Source organism: Macaca nemestrina, chromosome 13 (genome assembly GCF_043159975.1).
Source record: "Macaca nemestrina isolate mMacNem1 chromosome 13, mMacNem.hap1, whole genome shotgun sequence".
NCBI classification, from domain to species: Eukaryota; Metazoa; Chordata; class Mammalia; order Primates; family Cercopithecidae; genus Macaca; species Macaca nemestrina.
Window position 1 is genome coordinate 109,633,289 of NC_092137.1, and position 20,014 is coordinate 109,653,302.

Here is a 20,014-nt window from a genome sequence, read left to right on the forward strand (position 1 = left end):
TCATGAGGAAAATTTGTCTCTGAATACTTTGCTTTAAGCTTACCTTACAGTTTTCCTCCCAGAAGGATGGAGGCAGTAGTTGTACAGGAAGATGAGTTTTCAGCGTCCTTGGGGAAGGCATTGCATTAGCCTGGTCAATCCCTGCAAAAATTTTCCTGGCTTATTCTTTAATTTTTAAAAAAGTTTTAATTTTTATGTAGTTGATCTTATCAGTTTTTTCATAATGGCTTCTGGGTTTTGTGCCATGTTATGCCTTCTTCACTCCTAAATGATAAGAAACCATTTCTCCCTATTTTTTTTTTTTAGTACTTAGCACTTTGTATGTCCTTTTGTACCTCTGATTCTTTGCTACATTGGCCTTTATTTGGTATGTTATTCACTGTTAAGTGTCCTCTCCATTTCTCATCCCATTAGCCTTTAGAAATTACCACAGTTCCACTTGGCAACAGGGGATTGTTGGCACCAATGCAAACGAGGACAATGAGACCACATTGGCGGAATTCTGGTTACATGGTGATCATCCAGGTGACCTAGAATGTGCTTACTTTATATTTTTTAATTACCATGAAAATAAAATCATAATTAAGAAATTGTTGTAGAGGTCTTGAGGACTCTCAAAAATATATCCACAGATGGCCTCTAGGGTAAAACCAAGATCACTTAGTATGGACTAGAACACTTTTCAAAACCTGTTCCCCATTATATTTAACCCTCATTTTGGTGATTTTTCTCAAGCACACTGGTATGACACCAAATGAGCGGTTTGGGAAACCTGGCACATGTTCATCTAGTTCCCCCCACCCTACCTCTCCTCCCACAAAAAGGGAATGAGAGAGAAGACAATGAGCAAGATTTGGTTTTAGGCCATTAGTTTGTTCATTTATTTCCCAAGATGAGGTCACAAGTCAGTTGTTCAGATGGAACTAGAATAGATTTCTGTAGAAAAAGTCTAATTAAAGATGACCAGGTATCAATGCTGGTCCAACATGGACTATTTAATTCCACTCTATCCCTCAGATACCTATACCTGGAGTCCACATAGGAGACACACACACATTCACGCACACTGCATAGCTTAGTGGTTGAGAGCATGGACTTAGGAAACAGAATTCCTGGGTCCAAATCTTGGGTCTACTACCTATTAATTGTGGACCTTGAGCAATCATAATCCCTCTGTATCTCAATTTCTTCACATATAACCTGGCAGCTACCTCACAAGTTGTGAAGAATAGTGAGTTAATATGCAAAAAGTTTTTAGAATAATGTCAGCCATTTAAATACCCATCAATGATAGACTGGATAAAGAAATGTGGCACATATATACCATGGAATACAAAAAGGATGAGTTTATGTCCTTTGCAGGGACAGGGATGAAGCTAGAAGCCATCATTCTCATCAAACTAACACAAGAACAGAAAACAAAACACTGCATGTTCTCATAAGTGGGAGTTGAACAATGAGAACACATAGACATATGGAGGGGAACATCACACACTGGGGCCTGTCAGTGGGTGGGGGGGCTAGGGAAGGGATAGCATTAGGAGAAATACCTAATGTAGATGACGGGTTGATGGGTGCAGCAAATCACCATGGCACGTGTATACCTATGTAACAAACCTGCACATTCTGCACATGTACCCCAGAACTTAAAGTATATATATATATATATATAAAAATAATAATGCTTGGCACCTGATGTGTACTATGGAAGTCTTAGCTATGACTATGACACTTATTATTTTTTCATGGGAAGTGCATGGTGCATCCCAAATTTGAATCTGTGGTTCTTGGTGCCAGATGCCTTTGGCACTGACATGGGGGTGCCACATGAGCAAGCAGGGACTCTGTTGGGTGAGAACTGTGTAGCTAATGCTTGGCACTTGTAACTGGTTGAACACTTTGTTTAATAGAGAGATTATACCTCTCTATTGTTAAGTGTTGAAGCAAAATACGTTAGGTGAAAGGATCTATCTAGATTTGCACGTGCACAAGAAAAGTTATTTTTCATCCAGTACTTAGAATTAGGGATTAATGGGAGTTTTTCCCCACCAGAATATGTTCGACTTTCAGACTGTTTACTCTTGAATTGTTCATCTTTATACGAGGACTGTGAGTTTGTAAACAGAAGACTTACCACAGTGTGTCATTCGTATCCATTCCAGGAAAGGGTGTCGAAGTTGAATGGAAGCGCGCCTGCTTTTCTCAATGTCTCCATCATTTTGTATCAGATCTACAATTTCCTGTGTCCAAGTGGTTCCTGAAAGAAAGTAGAATAGAGATCTGAGGAATTGATTTATTGATTTTCTGCAACTTAGAATTTAGAAACATGCTATAAAAAATTAATTTGCCTGTTAATACCTCACTTATGTTGCCTATGACATTGATTTAAAACCAACTATTAAGGTTATCTTTTCCTCACCAGAAAGGTTAAGGGCAGAAATGTGACTTCTTTATTTTCGTACTCCAATGATGTATTTAAAAAAATCTGAATATTCATTGGTATTTCTATAAAATGATAATACAAATAACTATTGTATGTAACAACAGGGATTATTTAAAATATTTCCATTTGAAGAAAATCACAGAAGTTCCCAAACCCTAACTTTTACCATTAAAAGCTCTGGCTGCTAATAAGTAGTCTAGTTTCTCTTCCTTTGATTACTTTTAAAAAAAATTTAAAAAATTTTTTTAGAACCAATGAACTGACACAATGTCAATAATACGAAAAGGAAGGAAAAGTAAGAATTTCAAATAATTCACAAACTGAAAAAATGAGATTGAATGAATTCCTCTTTCAAAAAAACAAGAAAAGTTAAACAGTGGCTTCTACAAGAAAGGTGAACTCCTTATAAATGAAAAAATGACCTTTGCTGCATTTGAGGGTAAAATTTGTTTTTCTTCACGGTCTTGTCTGCGATCTCCTTCCTGATTCTGGGCTTCCTTGGACTGGGCCCTGGCCTCTGCAGTGTCTGTCCTCAGAAAGTGCATCCTTGTTAGGCTTCTGGGACCCTTGGCTGACCTGGTCCTGTTTTTCTGGGGGAAGCATGGATTTGATGTGTGTGGGGCTGTGGAGTTAAATGGACTCGACTCCTATATATGATGTATGAGTCGGGTGGTTTCGGATGAATTACGTAAACCGGATGCACATTAATGATTCTCGTGTGGTTTCGCGAGTTGGAAGAGAAAATAGGCAGAATCCAGCTTGTCACAGGCACTAAAGAAGTAGTACGTGTCTTCATGTTTCGATGGTGTTGGTGTACATCCTGAGGGCCAGAGCTAGAATAGATGGGACCACTGTGCTTGGGGAAGCCCTGGGGAAGAAGGTGCCATTCTCCTTGTGGCTGCCCCGTGCCAGTTTTCTGTGATCCTGGTCTCCTTTCCCTAGTACTCTGATGGAGGTAGCTGGGTGCAGTGCCATGGCTCTGGCTCCTCCTCTAGACTGTGCCCTTGTGCCAGCTGCTCAGCTCCTGGTCAGTTCCTACTCTGCACTAAAACTAATTTCTCTTTCTGCCCTTCTGGGGTCAGCACTGGCTTCGTCTTCAAACCTTGTTGTCTCCTGATGATGTGCTGTCCTAATTCTGAATCCAGGCTACTTTGACAGTTCCAGAGAGTCCTTCTCCACATAGGCTAGCTCTGCTTTTTCCCCTCAACTCTGAGCATGGAATTTGGGCCTTGCTTGCCAGCAGCCTCTCAGAGGAAGTCATGGGTGCCTCTACCTCCAGACTCTACCTTTGTACTTGACTTTGCTGTCGTAGATGCTGTGAGCATCTCAGGAAACCAGGGCTCCCTCAGTGGCCCCTGACCCTATTCCTGTTTGGTTGGTCCACACTATGCAAGGGCTTCTGTCAGACCTCCTTGCCTCATATTCCAGACTTGCTCCCAACTCAGCCCGCAGACAGGGCACCTTGCATCATGACTCGTACTCACCAGTAACTGTCCCCCTCTTCCCCTGGGGAGCTGAGTTCCACTAGATTATGCTTCTCAGTCACCACTATGGCCTGGTTTCCAGCACGTGCTGATGTCTGCTTTTCCATGGACTCCACCTACAAGGTGGCAATTACAGGCACAGATGTTGACTTGAATGGCAACTCAGCAAGCCATGGCATAGCTCAGGCAAGCTGTGGCAAGAACTGTGCTCTACAGCTATTCATGGAGATTGTAAAAGGTGCCGGATACATAGCCCAGATTTGCTTCTGAATGGAATTGTTTATTCCCCCAGCTGCTGGGGATGCTGTTGGCAGATGGCCCCCAGCTATTCAGCCCTTTCCAGGTCCCTTCCTGGGACATCTTACATCCAGGGACTGACTGACACTCTGTTCCCCTCTCTTCAACTGGGATGGAACCAACTTTGCAGGGCCATCCCAGCTTCAGATCATCCCATATGAGGCTTTTTGCTGGGACTGAGTTGAAGCTCAACTTCTCCCTCTAGACAATCCTACTTTCTTCCCTTCACTTCCAGGGGGAGTAATCCCAGGAGCACTCCCTAATAAACATCTCACATACTTATCTTCAACTCAGTATCTGCTTCCTGGGAAGTAAAGGGGCTGGTTTGGGAGTGAGGATCATGATTTCAGGTCAGGACACGCTGACTTAGGTAAGTAGTAGTTGGGACATGGAACCTAGCATCTGGGATGGCTTGTGATTTATAGGGTTACCGTAACCTTCCAACTTGCCCAGGTCTATACAGGTTGATTCTGTTGTCCCAGATTAATTATCAACAGTGTCTCTTTCTATCTCAGATGACTTAGTTTGGAGGATAAATGATGAAGTCACTACAGCATCAGGTCAGCTGTTTCCTGCATGTCTCGAGTATCTGTCATGCCCTGTAGCTGGTCTCAGAAAAAATGTTCTTTCTCATTTTCCAGATTTGAGCTGGGAAAATGCTCAGTTCTCATGAGTCCCAGGGAGATGAACTTCTCACTCAAATGAAGTTCTCTTTTCATAATTATTTCCCACTTGTAGCATAGTATTTCTTGTTCCACATTGATTAAATGTTATCCTAGAGGGAAGTTACTAAGAGTGTGATCCTGGATAACTTGACTTGCTTTGTAAAAAAGGCAGTTCAAGTTTTCAGGGGATAATCTTGCCACCAGGAGATTCAAGTAGAATCCGTGTTGATAGAACTGACAACTTGAGGAAAGAAAACCCAGTAGTCATTCTAGCCTGTGGCTGGGGCTGTTTACAAGCAGCAAGTGCAGTGCCCATCTGACAGCCACGTGATTAATTCGATCAAAACAGGCACTCAATTCAGATCTTTCTGGCTCGAAGATTCACTCCACTGGCTGCCAGGACACCACTCACTTCCGGCTTCTTCTCTGTCCAACGTCTAAGTGAGGAAGCTTCTTGGGGTTTGGTCCTGTGCCCTCTTTTTCCTCTATGCTTTCTTCCCATGTGGTTCCATTCATTCCCACTGCTTTAAACATCATCTTTAGTAGACACTTTTGGTGACTTCATCAGATCTTCTGTACCAGCCTCTTGCACCCCCTATCTCCTCCACTGCTGTGAGCGTTGGCCGCTCATGTCTCTCGGCTCCCTGCTTTGCTAGAGAAGTGTCCTCTTCTGAAGCGGGGCTCCTAACGGAGAAAGTGTCCATCCTTCCACTCCTTCCTCTCCTGCCCTAACCACATAGGGCAAGGCTTTACCCAATGCCACATCTTTGCTTAGCCCCTTCCCCTTCCCTATCCTGTACATACCCTTACTGTTTTTTTTTTCCCCCTAAAGAGCACCCTTCCAATAAATCATGTGTACCTGAATCCTTGCCTCAGGCTCTGCCTTAGGGCATTTAACCTGAGATTTCACTATTTACAGCAACTCCAGTTATATCTCCAGCCAGAGTGGGCTTCCCTCTGTGCTCTATATCTGACAGCCCCCCTGACATCAACACTTAGTGGTCTAAAGGTCATCTCAAACTTAAAACGTCCCAAACTGAGCTGTAGTTTAACCTGCCCACCTCCTGCACAGGCTCCATGCCTTTCCCTCCCCCAGGCTTTCCCATCCCAGCCCAAGGGGCCACTCAGTTGATAAAGCCAGAAGAGAGTCACCCAGGAGTCATCCCTTCCTCTCGGATCTCAAGTAATTTTACCTGCAAAATACATCTCAATTTTTTTTCTCACTCTCCATTTGCACTCTTGCCCCCTTAGTCCAAGCTACTTTCTTTCTCATCTGGAAATGGCAACACACACATACTGTGTTCCCCAGTCCATTTTTGACCCCCTTCAATCCATTCAACTGCCTAATAGATGCCCTGGCCCCTCTCAGTACTGTTCCTCTCTGGACTTTCCTGACTCAGTGCTTGGCACTGGCATCCACCTCATCATTCTAGCCCCAAATCTTGTCTGCTCTCTTTCCCTCACCCCCCATTTATCATCTATCAGTAAGTCCTACTGCTCCTGTCTGCATATGCAAACACTTCCTCTCCATGCTCCCTGTTATGGGCTAACTTATGTGCTCCCCAAATTAATATGTTGAAGTTCTAACCCACAGTACCACAGAATGTGACCTTATGGAGATAGAATCTTTATAGAGGTAATCAAATAGAAATGATGTTATTAGGATGGCTCTAACTCAGTATGACTAATGTCTATACAAAAAGGCAGAATTTGGAGGTAGATGTGCACACATGGAGAGTGCAATGTGAATGTGAAGATGCCATATACCTCCCAAAGAGAGAGGCCTGGAACAGTGCCTTTCCTCATAGCCCCCAAAAGAAACCAAGTCTGCAGGTATCTTGATTTTGCACTTCTGGCCTCCCAAACTGTGAGACAATAAATATCATTGTTTAAGCCACTGAGCTAGTGGTACTTTGTTTCATAGCCATAGCAAACTGATAATACATTCCCTTTGTAATAATCACAGTGGCTCAGAATTTCAGAGTACTACTTCCTTAATCTAAATTAGGACCCCCAATGTTCTCTCATTACACCCTCTGCATTTCTTTCTAAGGTCTTATCACAGGTAATCACAGATCTGTGAAATGATTTTTTTAATGATTTAATGTTCTTCTCTCGACTGTACTGTAAATCGCTGCAAGGCAAAGATAACGAACATTTTACCCATCACTATGTTCGGTGCCAGTCTCTGACATTTAGAAGATTCTTGATACGTGATTGTTGAACGAAAGAAAAAAATGAATAACATGGATTTTTTTAACCTGAAAAATCGGCTTTGACTAGTTATGTAGTTTTGATAAACCAACTACTCTATCTCTAAAAAAATCCCTATGGTTTCATAGAAAATCTTAGATCCTTTGCCATTCTGTCTGATTTATAGACAAGGACACTTCCTTCCTCTGCTCTTTGACTTTACTACATGACCCCGTAAGGTGCTGATACAACTTCTATTTCCCTCCTCTCATGTCCATGTACATACCTGCTTTGGGATAAGAAGCAATGAGCAGGTCATCAGGCTTGGCTTGGAAGTTCCAGATCTTATCCCAGAAATCGCATGTTTTCTTTTGAAGAATGATTCCATTCACTTGGGAAAATTCCTCTGGGGGTAAAAAGCCCCATTCTAACTCACTTGTCTCCTCCACCTTATCCTTAGCCATTCCTTCTGCCATGGTCTTGGGCACCAGTAGGGGAAAGTAAAAAGTAAATGAAAGTCGAGATTCACACGGGCTTTATGTATTCAGTGTTTTAGGCACAGAGCTCTGGTCATTCATTACAGGTAAATATGCTCAGGCAAACAAAGAGACAATTTGCATGGCTCCTGGGTAGAACTGGAACAAAATCTTCAGCATTGTGCCAGAATAGGCCTTACTCTTTCTACCGGTGAGATTCTGGCAGGGTTGCACCTCCATACAGCCAGGAGGAAGAACAGCAATGGGGCACCTGTCCAGGGGCCTGCCCAAGTCCAGGAGGTCACTTCCTGGTCCTGTGGATGCCCATGGAGATGGGGAATTGAGAGGAAATGTTGAAGGAATGCCTGGAGCAAGTCTCCAGGAATTCCCTTCCTTCTTCCTTCTCTTCACCTGGAGTTACTTTCCCTACAGAAAGGAAAGTGCTTCTCTCTTCTGGGTTTGGTTATCTATGGAGATTTGGAGAAACACCTTCCCCAGACCCGAGCAGACTCATGCTTCTATTGACATATCACATGCTAGGTGCCCATGTTAGGTGCACATGTTGCCAGCTGGGACAGTCCAGCTGGGAATTCCATCCCAACTTCCAAGACTGACTTAGAGAGTTACCTAAATCTCAGGTCTGTTTCTGTTCTGTGAGAGGTTAGACTGCAATATTTGAGGACCATTATTGCAACAAGTTTTTTTATATTGAGGCACAGTTTACATACAGACAAATGCACAAAGTGTAAGTTTATGTCTTGATGAATTTATACTTCTATATGACCCACATAACCACCATCCAGATCGAGATACAGGACATTCCCATTGCTTCGGGCAATTCCCTCATGCTGTTTCCCAGTCAATGCTGCACCAGTGCCCCACACTTAAGGCAGAGGCTGTTCTGACTTTTGTCACCATAGTTTAGTTTTGCCTATTCTTAAACCTCATATTAATGGAATCATACATTATGTCCTCCTTTGTGTCTGGCTTTGGTCTTTCAACATAATGTCTTTGAAATTCAAGTATCAGCAGCAAGTATCAGTAGTTCATTTATTTCTATTGCCATATACCATATCACTGAATGAATATACCAGAATTTTTAAATCCATTCTTCTTTTGATGGACATACATGTTGATACCAGTTTTTGGTAATTATGAATAGAGCTTCTGTGAGATTTTCACACTTTGTTTTCTTGGGGTGGGGGCCAGATGCATTCTCTCTTGTTCTCTTGGGTGTATGACTATGATTTGAATTGCTGGATCATTGGTGTATTTAACCGTAGTAGAAACTTCCAGTTTCTTCATACATAGACAGTGACACTTCAGTTAATGACATCAAAAGAGCTACCTGACCACCTGTCTGAATGATCTCTAAGTGCTTTTTTTTAATTCTGAGATTCTGGTTCCCTGGTAGTGTGGGAGGACTGGCAGCCCTTTATTTACGTCACTTAGCTTCTGGCTCAGCCAGGTGTCTGCCTTATCGGGGCTATAAGTTCCACTCAGTTTGAAGTGAGTGGCCGTTGAACAATGGACCACTAAACAAATGGGCCCCTGTCACTGTGTTGGAGAGGCAGGCTTTTCTAGGGACCACCTCTGCCAGGATTTCTCTCAGCATTTACATTGACTCAACCCAAGGACGAGTGCTTCCCTCAGTCACGTTGGAGGGATTTTAGAGCTCATACTGTTCATTTACTTTCTAGAATGTGTCATCTGGCATGCTGGACATTGGCATTAACCACACATTTCAAACAAACCATTATAAAGGCCATCAGAGAAACATTGCCTCAGTTGGTCAGATGGAGAGGATTCTTCCAAGCTCACAACAGCCACTGTGGCATCCCACTCTCAGTCATTTCACAGCCTCAGCTTCAGGCACTACTGCTGCTCCAGAGAGCCCTTGCAGGGGATTTGAGACTTCAGAGAAGACCTGCCACCTGGAGTCCCCAACAGAAGGTAGGAGAGGGAGTGTTTGCCAACAATAGTAAGTCTATTGATTTATTTCTTTTAGGTAAGTTTAGATTTTTTTAATTTATTTTTATTTTTTGCGATGGAGTTTCACTCTTTTTGCCCAGGCTGGACATGATCTCGGTTCACTGCAACCTCCACCTCCCGGGTTCAAGTGATTCTCCTCAGCTTCCCAGGTAGCTGGGATTACAGGCATGTGCCGCCATGCCCAGCTAAATTTGCATTTTTAGTAGAGACGAGGTTTCTCCATGTTGGTCAGGCTGGTCTCGAACTCCCATCCTCAGGTGATCCTCCCGCCTCGGCTTCCCAAAGTGCTGGGATTACAGGCGTGAGCCACTGTGCCTGGCCTGGGTTTTTTTTTTTTTTTACATGGGAATATATATATACACACACACACATCTATTTACATATATACATTTATATTTACACACACAAAGACACACAAATTAGCTTGAACTATTTGAAATGGCCATTTTGAGCTTAAAAACGTCTGGCCTGCTTATAAAGTTATTGCCTCTCATGTCCTAGTCACGTGTCTCGGGTTTTCTTTGAGATGCTGGGCTGGAACTCTGCCATCCGTGTTTCCACTGGGCCAGCTGGTGCCTCTTCTCTGAGTCTCTGTTCACATAGAGACTGAGAGACGGGAGGAGGAGAAGGGACTTGGTCTGTTCGCTGCCTTCTTGCTCCAGCGAGCGATACTCCCGAGATAATTCACTTCCTGTAGCAGCAGCAGAGTCCAGTGTGCAGATCACTTCAGAGTAAGTGTCTTCACAGTGTCCTCAGGAACAGAGCCCTGGCCAAGTTGCACTCCTTGCCCAGGAGTGGGGGTTTTCTCCACATGCTCCTCCTCCAAGATCCTGTTTCAGTAATTCTCATCTTTCTGAAGTTGCTGCCTCTGTGATACCTAAATGTTTGCTTTCTTTTTTGATACCAATTTCAAATGACTTAACCTAGTACTTGCACATCTGAATTTCACAGTAAATCATAAATATAATGGCCACTCTAACAAAGGGAGAATATTGCTCCCTTTTCAGTGACAGGAAGATGCTTGGCCTATCACTGAGATAGAGTAAGAGTAAGAGATTTATTAGGGGACAATTCTTGTGAGGGATAAATGAGCAGGGCTGTCAGAGCCTGGTGTAGTAGTAACCCCTGTGGAGAAGGGCAGGAAAGAGGGAAGGAAGGCAGGCTGGGTAGGCAAAGTCTTAGACTGGTTTAGTTCTCAGAGAACTTTAGTAAAGCTGTCGGGGGGTTCTCCTGCCAATCGTTCATCAGAGAAGATGCTCCTCCTGGGAAGGACAGTGCCAGGTGACGGGTGGAAAAACATGGCCACCTGACCTGAGGACCTCGAAACTTTGGTTTGGAGACTTAACCACCAGACTTTTGAAAAAGGTTCCACGGTTTCTGTTACAACTATTCAGTCAGTTTGTGAAGAATGTTGAGCCCAGCTCCTTAGCTAACAAAATGATTTTACTTTCCAGGTGCATGCAGAGAGGAAAAGGTAATTTATAGTTCTTGCCTGAACAATTTGAGCCAGCTCAGGAAGTCATTTCTAGGGAAAAGCAGTGATAAGGCGGAATAAAAATTGGAAGACAGGATAATAAAATTGCCCCTGTGTAGTATAGACTTTGTCTCTCTTTAGAGCTCCATGTGGAAGGTCAGAGAAGAGTCAGCCATTTTCCTCCTTAGTCTTCATCAGATCTCTCATTCTGTGCCACTGAGAAGTAATGCTTCCACTCTCCAATGGTCCCTGAAAAGCAATGCAATTGTGCTTGAGAGATTGGATAGGAAGTCTATTCTGAATGTTTTTTCCATAAAGTGAAACTTCAGAGATAATTAAAAAGTGTGAATTCTTATTACAGGCACACATCACAATCTATTTTCTTTCAAAGACATTAATATTTTGAGAAAACCTCAGAATTATTGGCAGCATCATGTTAATTAAAAAGGTAATAAGGCCAGTCATGGTGGCTCATGCCTGTAATCCCAGCACTTTGGAGACCAGGGTGGGAGAATTGCTTGAGCCCGGAAGTTCAAGACCAGCCTGGGCAACATAGTGAGACCCTGTCTATACAAAAAATAAAAAACCTTAGCTGGGCATGGTGGTGTGTACCTGTGGTCTCAGCTACTTGGGAGGCTGGAGGTGGGAGGATTGCTTGAACACAAGGGTTTAAGGTTGCAGTGAGCTATGATTGCACCACTGTACTCCAGCCTGGGTGACACAGTGAGATCCTGTCTTTAAAAAAATAAAATAAAATACAAAAGGAAACAGGCGTGTTAATATTCTTTCCCAAAATACTAGTTATGTAATAATATTGTTCTCAAAGAAATTCATGATGATTAGCAGGCGGCTTTCCTCGTAAGTGGGGAGATGGAGTGGTCCATGATGTCATAGGTTATCATTATATAGTTGGTCATCTGGTTTTTCTTCATCCTTTCAAATGATGTGTGCTGAGCAATTCTTTTGACAGTCTCTTCATCTAGTTTCTTCCCCATAAATTCCATTATCCCTTTGAACTTCATGTTCTGGGTTCTGTGGGGAAGGGCAACAAGTAGTCAGTAGGGGATCTGGGGGAGAGAACAAGGAAAAGCCAGGAAGTCAAATCTGGGAGAAGTTCTTTCAATTCTCTTCATCTCGATATTTGTGATATTGTTGATCTTGCTCACCTAAACTTTCCCTATTGTGCCCAGCACTGCAGCTGTGTCTCTGATGTAAGAAACTTCCCACCAGCAGAAGGATCTGGAACTCAAGGCCGGCTCTGCAGATTCTTTTGTCCCATGAGGTGATCACTTGATGTGGTGTTCTCCCCCTTCCCCTGAGAATGGGGCTTCCTGAGAGCTGGACTTCAGTGATTATTATTGCTCTTCGGGGTCTAACCACTCAACGGGGCTACCAGGCTCTTGTCTGGTGCTGGGGAACATCTACAAAGATGCGACCCATATTCAGGTCTCCCAGCAGTGGATGCCAGCCCCTGCAGGGGTGGAAGTGGCAGGGAAGTGATGTAGACTCTGCGATTCCTTGGTCGTAGAGTACGTTCAGTGTGCTGGCTTTCTCAAGTGGTGGTGATGCTAGCAGTGAAGTTGTCATGTGGGTAGACTCAGGACCAGGCTGTTACAGACAATGGTGTTAGCTGTTGGTTTTTCCTTCCTGGGAGCAGTGTTTCTCTGCCAAGAGTGGCTGTAATGGTCTGAGTTGGATGGCTTCCGGCCAGGAGGTGGAATTTGCAAGAGAACGCCTGCTGCAGTAGTAGTAGTGGGACATAAGCTTGCTCTAAGTTGACCAGGGTAAGTATTCTTGTTTCTCAGCTGATGGGTGGGACCATAAAGCTCCCAAGAGTTTATGTCTTTTGTATTTTGCTGCCAGGGCAGGTAGAGAAATACCATCAGTTAGGGGCAGGGTTAGGCGGGTCTGAGCTTTTGGGCGGGGCTTGCTGCGGCCACTGTGGGGGATGCAGGGGTAGTTCTCAGGCCAACGGGATTATGATCCAGAGGGGAATATGGCTGTCTCTGCTGTGCAGTAGAATTCGTCAGGGGAGTGGGGGATAGCCAGTAGCGAGAGGCCTCACCCAGCTCCCACGCCGTTGGTGAGGTCAGTCTCTCTCCTGCAGCACCTTGCTAGCAGCGCCTAGTTTAGATCCAGGCAGCCTGCGCGCAGAGCTCAGATCTGGCTCAGTCCATAGGCTTCCCTGCTGAGAAAGCAAGCACAGCTTTCCTCCTTCTTTTTTATACATTAACCTCCGTTAATATCTCACGCGGTTAGGCCATGGTAATCTTTTGTTGAAAATCTACGTTAAGTATTCTCTTGAGGGGACAGGAAATGCTAGAAGTTATCTGCACTTCCCCTGTGTTTTTAATATTCCCCATTTCGAAATGATTGGCCAGCTCATCCTTTGATGAGTGGGAGAGGTGGGAAGAAGGAGCGGGAAAAGTGTGGCTGGGTGAAGAGAGGCAGGAAAGGGCAAGGCGGAATGGCCATGGACCAACCTCTATTCTGTATCCTATTGATGCCCTTGACTAGGCATGTTCCCAGACCAAACCGAGGGTCAGGCTGCTTGTTCTCACGGCCCAGGAATGAGATGCAGATGAACTAGGAAAGAAGAGAGTTTAATTCTGTAACTGGGCACTAGGAGAAGGCCTGGAAAATATTGCCAGACCAACTCAAAATTACAGTTTTCCGGGGATTATATACCTTCTAAGCTATATGTCTACATGTAAGTGTACATTCATCTAAAGACATAGTGATTAACATCTTCTAATCTATAATTAAGGTCTGAGTTTTGAAGACCTTCCTCTGGAGCCTCAGTAAATTTGCTTAATCTAGGTGGGTCCAGGTGCTGGGGTAATTACCCTTATCTTGTCTCCTGCTAAATCATGGAGGTTTATGGAGTTCCTTTAGAACACCAATAAAACTTGTTTGTGGAGGTCTGGGGAGTTTCTTTAGACCCCCAATAAAAACTTGTTTAATCCTTTATGGGTCCTGTTAAGAATTCCTTCGTTATTTGTCATGCTTCAAGGCCAAGGAAAGACCCAGGCAAAACTCTTTGTGGGCTTTTGTTACATTCCAGCCTTTGTATAAGGGCACTGGTTCTTTCAGCTTTTAATATTTAACCAGTCAGTCAGTGCTGAAACAGTTGTTATGGAGGCCTGCCTGTTCAGCTGTTAATGAGACCTGGCCTGGCACAGGCAGGGCGGAGAATACCACACCAGTCACTCTCACAAGCACTTGACAACCTGACCAGCATTGGGCTAATCTCTGAGATCTCTGACTTGCAACAACCTGCTTGGGTGAGTCTAGTTCTGTATTATTAAGACATTAACTAAATTGTGTCCTTTGGGTCAGACATATTGCTGCATATGAGAAACAGTCCTGATAGAGAATCTGTTAAATACCTCAGGCCATATTTTTCTTTTCAGAGAGAACTGTGAATCTCTTATAGTTTGCTTGCTGATCTGAGGCTTGGTCACCCTTATCTCTTCCTATTACTCTTTCTCTTCTCATGAATCACCAGTGGTACTTAGCATACTAGGTACTAAAGAACTGTGTCTGCAATTAAAATGAAAAAGACCAGGCACAGTGTCTCATGCCTGTAATCCCAGTGCTTTCGGAAACCAAGGTGGGAGGATTGTTTGAGGCCAGGAGTTTTAGACCAGCCTGGGCAACATAGTGAGATCCTGTCTCTACAAAAAGTAAGAAATAAAAATTAGCCAGGTATGATGGTACACATCTGTGGTCCTAGCAACTCAGGATGCTGAGCTGGGAGGATTGCTTGAACCCAGGAGGTTGAGGCTACAGTGAGCCATGATTGTGACACTATACTCCAACCTGGGCAACAGAGTGAGACCTTGTCTTATACACACACACACACACACACACACACACACACACACACACACATATATAAAATTTTTTTTTTCCCCAAAGGAATGGGTATCCTGCTGGTCAACCTGAAATTCTACTTCCTGCTTTTGTAACCAGGTGTGAGAGGCTGAGGGAGGAGGCCAGCTTCCTACCTCTTACCTTTATCCTGAAAGTCTCCACACTTATGAAGAATTCCCAGCCCTTTCAACTGGACCAGTGTGGCTCCCACCCTTGTGCTGTGTGTATGGCATAGACACAGTGGACATATTGACATGGTAGTCTGAGTGTCTCACCATTTTTCTTGGAGCCTGCAGGGGCTTCCTGATGCTCCTAGGATAAAGTCTAACATTCTGCGATCACCATCAAGGCCCCGTGTGTCATGCCTGCCTTTCTTTGGGGCCTCATTTTGTCAATTCTCCCTGAGCTTGCTGCTCTTCCCCTCAGCCTTTCCTCCTGACCCTCAAACAGGCCCCCCTCACCAAGCCTGCTCCTGGCTCTCTTTCTCTCTGCCCAGTCTCTTGCCTAGTTAAAGCCAGCACATGCTTCACACCTGGGAAGGACCATGTCCTCTCAGGAAAGCTGTGCCTCAGGCCCCAGTCTCAGCTGATGTGCTCTGGCGTCTCGAAGCCTGAAACCATCTCACATGGCACTCTCCTCGATTGGTGACGTGTGTCACGAGTTAGTGGACTTTTGCTTCACATGCTAGACCATAAAATCCATAGGGGAGGGGCTTTGCTCACCGCTGTATCTCCATCATTCACACAGTACCTGGCACATAGTACTTGTACAATTGACAATGAATGAATGAATAAATGGATAAATGAAGGATGGCTGTAACTCTAGGAGGAAAGAAACATAGAATCATTTCTTTTTAACTGTTAGTACATACTTATGGTGTAGGCATATGTGGGGAGAGGGTGTGCTAGGGCCTTCTGCATGTTAGCTTGAATACTGAATTTCCTGGGGCTGGTTCTATTTCTTGTGTCTCTGTTCCTGTTAGATTGGTCCCTCCTTGCTTGAGCTGTGGACAACTGGTCGAGTTGCAAAACACTGTGCTTTACCATTGTGGTGGCTTTTCATTCTTGACCCCGATTCTAATGTGTTCCAGTTGCCGCGTAGTTTCCACTGGTTGTTGGAAGCCTGAATTTAAATGTGATTTGTGGGTGTTTGAAAAACTCATAGTCCCATGTAATCTCACAGCATTAAACTTCAAAGCTCTTTGAAATACTAAACCTCAAAGTCAGCATGTTTAGGTCCTAGCTAGTGAAGAAAAAGGAAGTAGAAAGAGTTTAAATCAAATGACAAAGATTATTTTCTTGATGAAACTTTAGTAAGGCTCTTAACATATCTCCTATACCCCTCTGTGTAATCCCTTGAAAAATCCTGTTTTTGCAAGAAAACTATTAAGTCAATGTAGAAGAAACTCTCTACCCTCAGCATCTGATCAGGTTCTTCATCCTCCACCACCACCCAGGTGATATCTAATCACCCTGGTCTATCTTTAGCAAGAATCCTGTTGGATCACTGTAGCCAGAACCCATCCTTTTCCTTACCCATGATGTTTCCTCTTAGGAATTTTCTATCCTTCCTTCTCCACCCTTCTACATGGCTATAAATTCCCACTTGCCCATGTTATATTAAGAGTTGAACACAATATCTTCCACTACAAGACCCCATTGCCATGGTCCCTACACCTATGGAGATGGTGCTGACTAAAATCTGGCCTACCGTGCTTTAATAAGTGTCAGTGAATAATTTTTTCTTTAGCAGGACCAACCAATCAGCCAACCACCAACCCACCAACCAACCAACCAATTAAAAGTCAGAACTCATTTTATCATTTGGGATCATAGCTCACCCTGGGGTGAATTATTTTCTTTTTTTTAACCATCTTTGTATTAATCCATTTTGATGCTGCTGATAAAGACATACACAAGACTGGGTAAATTAAGAAGAAAAGAGCTTAATGGACTCACTTTTCCACGTGGCTTGGGAGACCTCACAAGCATGCAAGTACTAAAGAACTGTGTCTGCAATTAAAATGCAAAAGACCAGGCACAGTGGCTCATGCTTGTAATCCCAGTGCTTTGGGAAACTGAAGTGGGAGGATTCACAAGCGTGGTGGAAGGTGAAAGGCATGTCTTACATGGCAGCAGACAAGAGAAAATGAGAGCCAAGTGAAAGGGGAAACCCCTTATAAAATCATCAGATCTCGTGAGACATATTCACTACCAAGGGAACGGTATGGGGGAAACTGTACCATGATTCAATTATCTCCCACCAGCCCCCTCCCCACAACATGTGGGAATTATGGGAGCTACAATTCAAGGTGAGATATATGTGAGGACAGAACCAAACCATATCATTCCTCCCCTGCCCCCCTCTCATATCTCATGTCCTCACATTTCAAAACCAATCATGCCTTCCCAACAGTTCCCCAAAGTCTTAACTCATTTCAGCATTAACTCAAAAGTCCACAGTCCAAAGCCTCATCTAAGACAAGGCAAGTACCTTTCATCCATGGGCCTTAAAATCAAAAGCAAGTTAGTTACTTCCTAGCTACAGTGGGGGTATAGGCATTGGGTAAATACAGCTATTCCAAATGGGAGAAATTGGCTAAAGCAAAGGGGCTACAGGCTGCATGCAAGTCTGAAATTTGGTGGGGCAGTCAAATCTTAAAACTCCAAATGGTCTCCTTTGACTACATGTTCACATCCAGGTCATTCTGATGCAAGAGATAGGTTCCTGTGGTCTTGGGCAGCTCCACCCCTTTGGCTTTGCAGGGTACAGCCTCCCCCCAGTCTGCTTTCACAGGCTGACATTGAGTTCCTATGGTTTTTCCAGGTGCACTGTGCAAGCTGTGAGTGGACCTACCATTCTAGGGTCTGGAGGATGGTGGCCCTCTTCTCATGGCTCCACTAGGCAGTACCCCAGTGGGGACTCTTTGTGGGGGCTTCAACCCCACATTTCTCTTCTGCACTGGCCTAGAGGAGGTTCTCCATAAGGACCCTTCCCCTGCAGCAAACTTCTGTCTGGACATCCAGGCATTTCCATACATCTTCTGAAATCTAGGTGGAGGTTTCCAAACCTCAGTTCTCAACTTCTGTGCACCTGCAGGCTCAATGCCACATGGAAGCTGCCAAGGCTTGGGGCTTGCACCCTCTGAAGCCATGGCCTGAGCTCTACATTGGCCTCTTTCAGCCATGGCCAGAGTGGCTGGGATACAGGGCACCAAGTCCCTCAGGTACACACAGCAGTGAAGACCCTAGGCCCAGTCCATGGAACCATCTTTTCCTCCTAGGCCTCTGGGCTTGTGATGGGAGGGGCTGCCAGGAAGGTCTCTGTCATGGCCTGGAGATATTTTCCCCATTGTCTTGGTGATTAACATTTGGCTCCTTGTCACTTATGCAAATTTCTGTAGCTGGTTTCAAATTCTCCTTAGAAAATGGGTTTTTCTTTTCTATTGCCTTGTCAGGCTGCAAATTTTCTGAACTTTTATGCTCTGTTTCCATTTTAAAATGGAATGCTTTAAACAGCACCCAAGTCACCTCTTGAATGCTTTGCTGCTTAGAAATTTATTTTGCTAGATACCCTAAATCATCTCCCTCAAGTTCAAAGTTCCACAAATCTCTAGGGTGTGGACAAAATGCCACCACTTTCTTTCCTAAAACATAGCAAGAGTCACCTTTACTCCAGTTCCCAACAAGTTTCTCATCTCCACCTGAGACCACCTCAGCATGGATTTGATTGTCCATATTATTATAAGCACTTTGGTCAAAGCCATTCAACAAGTCTCTAGGAAGTTCCAAACTTTTCCACATTTTCCTCTCTTCTTCTGAGCCCTCCAAACTGTTCCAGCCTCTGCCTGTTACCCAGTTCCAAAGTAACTTCCACATTTTTGGGTGTCTTTATGATAGCGCCCCACTCTACCAGTACCAATTTACTTTATTAGTCTATTTTCACACTGCTGATAATGACGTACCCTAGACTGGGTAAATTATAAAGGAAAAGAGGTTTAATGGACTCAGTTCCACGTGGCTGAGGAGGCCTCACAATCATGGCAGAAGGTGAAAATGTATGTCTTACCTGGTGACAGGCAAGAGAGAATGAGAGGCAAGTGAAAGGGGAAACCCCTTATAAAATCATCCAATCTTATTCACTATTATGAGAACAGTATGGGGAAACCGCCTCAATGATTCAATGATCTCCCATGGGGTCCCTCCCACAACATGTGGGAATTACAGGAACTATAATTCAAGATGAAATTTGAGTGGGGGCACAGCCAAACCATATCAACATTACTTCTTTATACAACAAAATTATTTTCAGTATTAATCATGAATAGAGACAAATAATAATAATAGTAAAGAAATGTAGTCAGTGAAACTTGTATTCAACTTTTTGTATAGACTCACGTCAGTAAAAAAATCAGAATGACAATTTTAATAAAACTAAAATGTCTACAAAAAGTATAAGTCAGACAATTACTAAATCATACCACTGGTGTAACGTTTTATTTTCTTGATCCCTTCTTAAATTTTAAAACAAATAACACTTAGAAAAGAGTAAATTTTGTTTTTAAAGTTGTTATCCAAAGTCAGTAAACGTCCTGTATGAGGACAACTTTGTACTTACTAAACAAAGGTGTGAACGTTGCTGTTCACACTCTTAAATTTTACTGTTTTAAATTCTGGATACAACTGAAAACCCCAAGTCATTTCAGAGAATGAGAGAATTGAACAAACTCATGTGTTCTGCCTCTTTTCCTTTACTACTATTGTGCCACCATCATCTATGCCAAATCTACTGTTTAAACAGCAATATCCAAATATTGCAGGGTTGGAGACACAGGTTATACCTGCAGTGAGCTTTGTTATGAACTTAACCTTGGAAGGAAGGAGGCAGAACTACATCTGCCTGCCGGAATTATAGAGGTAGACTCTATGCCTGGGGTTTCTGAATTAATTTCCATACACAGGTGAATAAGACATGAAACCAAACAACAAAAATTTTACAATCTAGTGGAGATACAGATCACTTTTATTTATTCACATAATAAAAAGGTGCTTATTTGAAGCTCACATGCATATAGTTAAAACTCGGTAGTAACCTAGCTATTATTTAGAACTTAG

The 20,014-nt window shown here is 43.6% G+C and overlaps 1 protein-coding gene and 1 long non-coding RNA gene across 9 annotated transcripts in view; one reads left to right on the forward strand and one right to left on the reverse strand.

The window, feature by feature from the left end:
• The window catches only part of LOC139357946 (sulfotransferase 1C4-like), a 30,322-nt gene extending 22,725 nt beyond the window's left edge, over positions 1-7,597 (reverse strand). Inside the window, exons 1-3 of the mRNA XM_071077148.1 lie at positions 7,369-7,597; positions 2,135-2,257; positions 44-141 (exon numbers count right to left, since the gene is read on the reverse strand). Coding sequence (XP_070933249.1) covers positions 44-141; positions 2,135-2,257; positions 7,369-7,558 — 411 coding nt within the window. The 5' untranslated portion in view covers positions 7,559-7,597. The remainder of the gene's footprint in view (positions 1-43; positions 142-2,134; positions 2,258-7,368) is intronic.
• The window catches only part of LOC105471851 (uncharacterized), a 331,670-nt gene that overhangs the window by 121,016 nt on the left and 190,640 nt on the right, over positions 1-20,014 (forward strand). The gene's annotated exons all lie outside the window — the stretch shown is intronic.